At 33.8% G+C, this 9327-nt stretch overlaps 2 protein-coding genes across 2 annotated transcripts; both read left to right on the top strand.

Annotated features, from left to right (window-relative positions):
• The first annotated feature begins 535 nt into the window (after positions 1 to 535).
• Positions 536 to 1488, top strand: LOC108473207 (transcription repressor OFP14-like). The gene has a single exon (XM_017774741.2). It carries the CDS (start codon positions 536 to 538, stop codon positions 1379 to 1381), a length of 846 nt encoding a protein of 281 aa, XP_017630230.1. The 3' UTR covers positions 1382 to 1488.
• A 6296-nt stretch (positions 1489 to 7784) lies between these two features.
• Positions 7785 to 8861, top strand: LOC128284257 (uncharacterized). The gene has a single exon (XM_053022187.1). The coding sequence runs from the start codon at positions 7785 to 7787 to the stop codon at positions 8859 to 8861; it is 1077 nt and encodes a 358-aa protein (XP_052878147.1).
• Positions 8862 to 9327: the final 466 nt, after the last annotated feature.

The raw sequence follows: 9327 nt of genomic DNA, 5'->3' as shown, positions 1-9327 counted from the left end.
ATTTGGTTACTCTCTATTAAAACCGGATCTTAATTTACATTATTTTAAAATGAAAATTTTGCCTTGGCCTTTTATGACAATATCATTGGAATCAAATTACAAGCCAAACTTGAATAATAACATGAATTTGAGAATTTAGATTTGAATTCTGATCTTAATTAGTGATTTCAATCCATGAAACTGTAAATTTAATGCCTTGTAATGAATGGTGAAAATAAACCCTCAAAACACTAAATATTGAAGCAAAACCATAATTAATCTATAAATCTTCATTATTTTTCCAATTTATTAATTTATAAATGGGAAGAAAACATATATTATTTATTCTCTTGATTTCTACTTGCCGTATAAGCTACCTAAATTACAACATTTTATTTCCATAAATAAATACTACCTTAAACATATATATATATTACAAAAGCTGGCAAGTCAGTAAATGCCCTATTTCTTACCACATTCCCATGAAACCTATTACATTTATAAGCCAAACGCTTCATTAGCTTTGTACTGTTAACCCCCCGCCCCCTAAAAGAAAATGTCAAAGAAGCTTCAAAAATCTCTTCAGGATTACCTTTCCAAGATCAAGAAACCCTCTCCAAATACTCACTTCCTTTTAAATTCATTCTCTTCCAACAAATGGATTCCAAAAGGCTGCAAAAACCCCCAAACCCTTTCATTTTCTGTTCATCAAGATGGCGAAGCTGCCACACTTTCTGATGTTGATCGTTTTCTCTTTGAGAATTTCAAGTCTTTGTATATCAATGATGATGATGATGATGATGAGATTAAAGATGATGATGGTGATGGTGAAGTGAAAAGCCCTGGTGGGATTTGTTTTGAATCACCAAGGTTTATTGATCCGCCCCCGTACCTCTCAGGGTCCAACAGGTTCTTCGTTGCTACTGGGTTTTCGAGTTCGCTCATCGAGGAGGCCCGTAACAGCGGTGTAACTGGCAACACCTTCATGTCAATGTCGGAGGATGCCGCTTCCTCCTCCACCTCCATCTCTAACACTAGTAGTACTACCGCAAATGAATCCAACGTCTATGGTGGCGGCAGCGTTAACGTCAAGTCTCAAAGTATCTATAATGAATGCATAGCGGTGTTAAGGTGTTCGCCGAACCCGTACGACGATTTCCGACGTTCCATGCAAGAAATGGTGGAAGCAAGGTTGAAACATGGTTCGAAAATCGATTGGGATTTCATGGAAGAGCTGTTGTTTTGTTACCTAAATTTGAACGACAAGATGTCTTACAAGTTCGTCTTAAGTGCATTCGTGGATCTGGTTGTCGATTTGCGTCAAAATGACGGCAAGATGTCTCGGAATTCTAATGTTAAATATAAGAGATCGAGGAGAACGAGGCACGGTAATGTAGCCTAAGGATTGGGCTTTTTATTATTATTTAAAAAAGAGTTGGTTTTGGGGGTTGTAAAGACGTGAAACTGTTTAATGTTAATGTTATTTTGGATTTGAGTTTTTTATTTAATGAGTTTTTTAATAATTTTTATATTTTTTACATAATATTTAAAATTATTTATAGTTCCTTCTTAATTTATAAATAGGAAGATAATGAGTTTCAATACATTTAAACTTATATTATTTTGTATTAACAATAATATTTATACCAATCAAACTAAGACTCAATTAATAAATTTGTGTTGTTGTTGATACAAAATGATGTTTTTATAATTAAAAAAGAAGAGTGGTTTTCAAGGAAAAGGTAGGGCATGACTTTCTTTGTTTATAATTTAGTTTAATGGCATCTACAAAGAAGAGAAGAGATTGTACGAACTTATAATTTTACGTTATCCTTATCCTTTTCTAATAGAAGAATGACAAATCAGATTTTTCTTCTTGATTTTCAACTTTTTTTTTCTCCTTAGAAAAAAATAAAATCCAACTAAAAAAGCTAAAAATCAGGAGAAAAAATCTAATTGGTCATTATCCTATTAGAAAGAGATAAGGATGACGTGGAATCACAGTTTCATACAATCCATTCTCAAAATTTTATGAGAAAAAATGTAACATCTCAAAATTTTCGATTAGACACGTAGCATTATTTTAGTAGTGGATGTAGAGAATCTTTGAGAAAATTGAAAAATGAGCTAATTAAAGAAATTCTTACGAAAATAAAGTGATTTTAAAAATGAGAATTTATGAAAAAATTTAAGAAGTGAAAATGTGAGAAAATGATCAAATAATTTTTTTTGAAAAGTTCGAAGGCTAAAATATAAATTTGGCTAAAATGGGAAAAGTGAAGTATTAGTGATGAACGGGCATAAGTATAAGTTGGAATATGTAGTGGCAAGATGAAAATTACTTTTAGAATTAAATTGGAAAGATTAAAAAGTATGATGATTAAATTATAAATTTTCTATTTTTTTTGAGTAATGGGTTAAAATATAATTTTACTATTTTTGGATTCATTTTAAAAGTTAAATGTGAATTATGATATTTGGTTTGGATAAGTGCTTATTATTGAGAAAAAATAGTGCTAAGTAACAAAAACAGGTAAAATAGTAATTTCGTCATAATTTCACATTTTGGTTATATTTTATAAATTTTGGTTAGTTTTTGATAGTACAATTGATATATGAAAATTTATTTGCACCAATTTTTTTAAAACCCTGGGCTTGAAATATTGTATATTGACTTTAGGCCCACTTGAGTGAATTAAAAGAAAAAAGAAATTGAAGAAGCAACCCATCAGCTAGTGCAACCAGCTACTCCCCATCTTTTATGGAGTCTTCTTCCTTTCTTACATTTTTTAAGCTTTTTTTTGAAATCTCTTTAAAAAGTTCAATACCTACTTTGAGATCTTTTCTAAAATACTTGGAAAATCACCTCTTACTCTCATTTTCACAATTAGACTCTCAAATTTTAGAATGGAAACTTGAGATAGAAAACTTCGTAAAGGTTAGTAATGATGTTTTCTACTTATCTAAGCCTAGTACCTGAGTATTTTTGTCTGAGAAACTTTGAAAGCTTACATATTAAAATTTAGTTATTTTCATGAGTATGAGAAAATGTAGTAATTGTGAGAAATGGATTTCCGAGCAAATTTGAAGGTGGAATCAAGGTTATGAAGGCATGATTAATCTAAAGGGTAAGTACCTTGTGTAAACGGGCCAATTTGTCCGGCCCATTAGAAACCCAAAATAAAATACAAAATAAATAAATAAAAATAAAAAACCACATAATTAATAGTCCATTAAATGTCCTTTTACAAACATGACCCAAGACCCAATAACCAACCAAAGCCCAAATTAATACCTAAAACCAAATTAACCCAAGACCCAAAATACAAGCCCGATAGGCCTAGAAAATTAAAACTCTAGAACCCTAGGGCTCTCTCCTCGAGCTGCAGCCAAGAACCGGACAACGCCTCCAGCAACCATGCCAAGCCTCTAGCACTCGACGACCAAAGACACACCTTCAGACGCACGCACACAAGATCCAGACGATGCCAATGCACTCCATACCTGTGAAAGAAAACAAACAAAAGCAACAGCAGAGCAGTATCAAATAGGGAATAATGAAAAAATTGTATTTTGTTTTTCTTTCTTTTCGGCTATAAAGGCCTTAAAATTTCATTGTATTTTGGTTACGAGCATAGGCAATATATGCACACCAAAAAAAAAAACACACACAGAGAATAGAAAAAAAAGCAATCAAATAGCAGAGGTGATTTCTTTTTTTCTCCGAATCTCTTTAGTTTTCTATGCATCGTTTCGTTTTCTGTTTAGGTCATTCGATATTGTTATTTTGAAAAAAAAAAATAAAAGAACGGTGATAGAGGAGCCTTACCGTGCGAGCAAGCCATGGATTTCTTCTCCCTTCTTCGTTGAAATCGAAGTTGAGGAGGGATTTCGGGCTAAGATTCCTTCAGGCTCGAAGAGCCCCACACGGTGAAGATGAATCGACATTTAGAAAAGAGGGTTAGAGATTTGAAAAATAAGCAGAATGGGTGCTTGTTGATTCGGTTGGTTTAGTCCATATAAAAGACTGGGAACAGTGCCGTTTTGACCAATTTTAATGGTCTTGATACGACGTCGTGTGGTGACCTTCACCCGATGACCCGACCCACGCCTGGTTAAGACCCGCGTGTTAGGTCAGGGAGGGATATTTGCACCTTAAGTCCTTTTGTTCAGCGTTGTGTTGTAATTGAGTTTTATGTGCTTTTTCTTTTGTTTTAAATTTATTCCTTTAATTTACAAGTGAAGTCAATTCGATCCGCGCCTAAACGCAGCACTTTGGGATCTGGTATATTGCTAGTTTTAGTCCCTATGCATCCGCGCGCGTTAACCTTTAGTCCTTCTTCTAATTTCAGTAACTTATTGTATTTATTAATTGTCCTTTTAGTTTTATTTTTGTTTTAATTGAGTTTCTTTTTATTTATTCATTATTTTCAGCATGTTTTTATTCTTTGAAACCCTTTTATTTTTGAAAATATACTTATTATTCACCATTTAATATATTATCTTGGAGTATTTTATTAAGTTTTTCATGGTCTTAGTTTGTTATTCATACTTTCATTTATATACATGCACATATATCTATATATGTAGTATATATATATATATATATATATATATCTATTTATTTTCTTTTAAATTTGTTTGTTTAAAATGTTCTTTTATATATATATATATATATATATATATATACTTTATAATAAGGTTAATTTTATTTTATGCATATTATTAATCTTATATTATTTTACACATATAATTTCTTTTGGATTTATCCTCATCTTTTATTATATAATCTTACATAATATATCTTTTAAATTATTATTATATATATATATTTGTATTGACACCTATGTTTAATCTATATGTATATTATTAAATTTATGTATTTTATACACATAGTTTTCTTTATATATATATATATACAAGCATGTTCTTAAGTCCATTATAATTTATAATAAAATAATTTAATCTTGTGTGCATTTCTATGATATTTTACTAAAATTATTTCTAAGTTTATTTATATACATATATATACATATGATTTGTAGATCCACCATGTTTTAAAGATTATATTTTATTATACATTATTATTATTATTTTTATATTTTAAGCATAATTTAAAATTTTCTTTATTACGTGTAAATTGTCAAATTTAAACCAATATTCTTCAACACTTTGCATATCATTCGATTTAAAATATTCATCCTATAATATATATTTTAGTAATTTAGTATATATTTCTAGTTTGTTTTTACAAATAGTTTTAAATTCACCTATTTACATATTGTGTAAATTACATTCGTCATTATTTTAAAATCATTTTATACCATATTGGCTTCTAATTGTTTTTTTTTTTTACATCTTACATTGATTGTTTTATATCATGTTATGTATATTATTTTGGCACATTTTTATGTATTGTTTTGTGGTGTTGTATTTTGTATTATTATTTTCTTTATTGTATTACATGTTAATTATTCTCCATGCATGATCGAAATTGAGTAATATTTTTAAGTTAGTTATACTTAATTGTTTGTTTTGTCAATCGATCAAATAAGACACATTATCTCCATTCATCAAATATCGTATCTTATGTGTGTATATTATTCCATATCACTGTTTTCCACTTGGTTTACGAAATTTGGTTTTATAAAGTCCAAATCTTTAAAATTAATTCCATTTTATTTCAAGTCGAATTAGGCGATGTTCGATATTTGGCAATTCGCGGAATCGTGCCCTATCGTGCTGGGTTACAATTTCTCGTTTGTTCAAAATAATCGAAGGTCCCTTTAAAATTTCACCCATGTCTTTTAAAAATTCTTTAAACGAAGGCGATGTTCGATATTTGGCAATTCGCGGAATCGTGCCCTATCGTGCTAGGTTGCAATTTCTCGTTTGTTTAAAATAATCGAAGGTCCCTTTTGAATTTCACTCACATTTTCTAAAAACTCTTCAAAATGAAGTTAATATTCGATGTTTGGCAATTTGGGAATCGTGCCCTATTGTGCTGGGTTGCGATCTCCTGTTTGTTCAAGATAATCGAATATTCCTTTAGAATTTCATTCCTGTTCTCCAAATTCTAAAATAAGGCAATGTTCGATGTCTAGAAATTCGAGGAGTCGTGCCCTATTGTGCTGGGTTTCTATTTTCTCGTTGGACTAAATAATTAGACATCCTTTTGCAGTTTTCAACAAATCAACTTTTGGAAGTCGAAATTTATCATGTTTTCGAGGGCATAAAGGATCATGTCCTATCGTGCTGGATGTGATGCTATATTCCTCTTGAGCGAGAGAATTTTAATGACCAACTCGGGTTATTCAAATATTATTAAAAGGAACCACATTTCAAAAACATATTTAAATCTTAAACATAAGGACAATATCTAATCGATTTGGTACCAATTTTGGGCGTAATGAGGGCCTAATCCTTCCTCATACGTAACCGACTCCCGAACCCGTTTTTTCATATTTTCGTAAGACCAAAATTGTTTTTTTAGTAAAAAGAAATATTTTATTAAAATAACCAAATTTCTAGGTGATCCGATCACACCGAAACAAAAAGATCGGTGGCGACTCCATGTTTTATTTTTAAAAAGTTGATTCCCCATTTTTCATTAAATTTAAAATCTTGAAAGATGGTTTCGACAGCTTGGCGACTCCGCTGGGGACGAGAGAGAGTCAAACCATAAAATCGATTGTTTGCTGTCCTTTTGTCAAAAATTGAAAATTTATTTTAAAAAATCATGTTTCTTTCGAATGCATTTATTTGTATGGTTGTTATGGTTCGGGCTTTTAGAACAATACTGCATTTCATCGCATGACCGCTGTGGTCACACCTTCTAAGTGGGAGTATGGAACTATGCTTTCGTGAGGTTTTCACCTCCGCATGGGCTAGTGGATTGCTTTCGGGGTACATCCGTACCTATGATTTCGTGAGATTTTCATCTCCGTATGGTCATAGGGAAATGTATCCCCCTGAACTGAACTCGATCCATATGAGCCTATAATGGGTGAGGATTGAGGAGTCTGCTGGTTCAGGTACCTTATCTCTAGAACCGAACCACATATAGCGAACCTTAGGAGCTATCCTTGGGTGGAGCTGCATCAAGCCTTAGTATTTACCCGTATATGTGTTGTAATTATCGTTTGTGCTTGCATTTTATCACCATTATCTGATTCTAACCTGTGTTTTGTTTTGATTGTGTTTTGCATGACATTGCATACTAGAGGAGGTGTTGATTCGTATTCAATTACTAAGTTAGAAAGTTTGACATGGAGAATGAATTTCTTAGTAAAGTCGAGGATAATGCCGTCGTTCGTGCATGGTCAGAAGGGTTACAATCAGAGAAAGGAGATAGCTTGGCAGAAGGGTATACATCAGAGTTGCAGGAATTCACTCGCGTTAATATAGCATAAAATGAGTTGCAAGAGTTGAGAGATATATAGGCTCGTTGGGATGAAGGGACCAAACAGTTGTTCTATCAAAGCTATGGTGATATATCCTACTTGCTAGACATTAGAGTGGACAAACATCTGTTCCGAGTCATGGTGCAATTTTGGAATTTCGCCTACAAGTGTTTCACTTTTGGAGAAGTGGATTTAGTACCTACCATAGAGGAATACACTACCCTGCTCAGGTGTCTGAAAGTTCAAGTTAGAAAGACTTATGCCAGGGTTTTTAATGGTCAGACTTTCATAAAGAAATTAATGAACATTTCAGGGATGAGTGAGCCTTAGTTCACTGCTCAGATTCAACAAAAAGGAGATAGTAAATGTATCCCTTGGGAGAATTTGCGGGATTTGGTTTTAATGCATCCAGATGAAAGAAAGAGGGTTGATATCTTCGCCTTAAGCATCTACAGCTTGGTAATCTTTCCTAAGGCTTTGAGGCACGTAGACGAGACAATCATTAACTTATTCGATCATCTTGAGAAGGGAATCACACCTGTACCAGTGATATTGGTTGAGACATTCAGATCCTTGAGCACGTGTTGGAAGACAGGCGAGGGGAGGTTTATTGGATGTGTACAATTATTGATGGTATGGTTTCATGGGCACTTTTGGAAGGTAGACAAGCTTTCTTATCGGGTCTTTTCTGAAAGTTATTCCCCGTTAAAAGAAGAGGCAGCTATACAAAGGAGAGAGGATATCTCGGAGGAGAAGTGGATGGAAATCCTCCAAAACCTCAAGGAGGGGGATATAGAGTGGAGAGCTTATTGGATGGTTCCTGATGAGATCATGTATCAATGTGGTAACTTTGATTGGGTGCCATTGTTAGGAATTTGGGGAGCTACCGGGTATACTCCATTGCTTGCGTTGAGGCAATATAAATTGAGGCAGTTTGTACCCACGATCTACGGACTTGCTCAGTGTGAATTCTCCTTTAAAGGTGCCCACTATAAGAAGAAAGTTCGGGAGCTATCGGATGCTTGGAAGCAAACTCGTTGGATGAAGAGGTTGGCTATCGGTTCCATGGTGACGCTTGAGTATGATGGATGGTTTAGGAAGAGGGTTAATGATAATGTTCCTAGACCAAACTTAGAAAATACTCGACCTATGGTGGAACAACTACAAATCGTCCCTTCAGAGTTGGAAATTATAAAGCAAGACTTCGAGAAGAAGAGTTCAGAGTTTGGGAAAAAGATCGAACAATTGGAGGAAGAGAAGATGCACTTGAGATTAGACGCTGATGTCCAAAGGTCAGAGGCTGAGAAGTGGAGAAAAGGGAAAACTAAGGCCGAAGAAGATTTAGACAGCTTGAAGACTGATTATAAGAAGCTACGCTTGTCTATGAGGACTACGGGGTTAGGTAAAACTTTCGAACAATGGCGCCATGAAATTCGAGAAGAAAAGACCAAAGCCGACCGATGGGAAAGGAAATTTTGAGAAACTCTGGCATGAAATGAAGATTTAGAGAAGAGTCTGTCAGAAAACAGAAATGAACGGGGTGAATTAAAGGCTAGAGTGGCAAAACTCGAGAAGTCTCTTCATCAGTACCGAAACCACAACATCGCAATGGAATTGAGGGCAAGCTTGAGCAAGATAGAAGAAATGAAAGGAAAAATAGAAGAATTAGAGGCGTTACTGCAAAACTGTGAGATGCGGATTTAGTTTTTCGAGGCAAATGAGGACCGTTGGAAAGAGCAGCTTTACCATGTGCAAGACTAAGTCAGAAACAGAGATTACCTTATGGGGGAAGCCATAACCTAGATTCGGGAGGTAGCTGACTACTTGCAAGCTTTAGCAGTACAGGCGGACACACTGAGCGTTAAGTACGAGTTGGAGTCAGATCGCGGGCAGGAGTTGGCCTCGTTGTTTAGGAAATTTAAGACTTTAAGCATTAGAGCAAAGT

This window comes from Gossypium arboreum, chromosome 2 (genome assembly GCF_025698485.1).
Source record: "Gossypium arboreum isolate Shixiya-1 chromosome 2, ASM2569848v2, whole genome shotgun sequence".
NCBI lineage: Eukaryota > Viridiplantae > Streptophyta > Magnoliopsida > Malvales > Malvaceae > Gossypium > Gossypium arboreum.
The sequence above is the reverse complement of the archived record's forward strand: the minus strand, read 5'-3'. Positions and strand labels throughout refer to the sequence as shown.

Excerpts from the sequence above, each read along its gene's own strand:
- LOC108473207 (XM_017774741.2), top strand. The coding sequence starts at position 536 with ATGTCAAAGAAGCTTCAAAAATCTCTTCAGGATTACCTTTCCAAGATC.
- LOC128284257 (XM_053022187.1), top strand. The coding sequence starts at position 7,785 with ATGCATCCAGATGAAAGAAAGAGGGTTGATATCTTCGCCTTAAGCATC.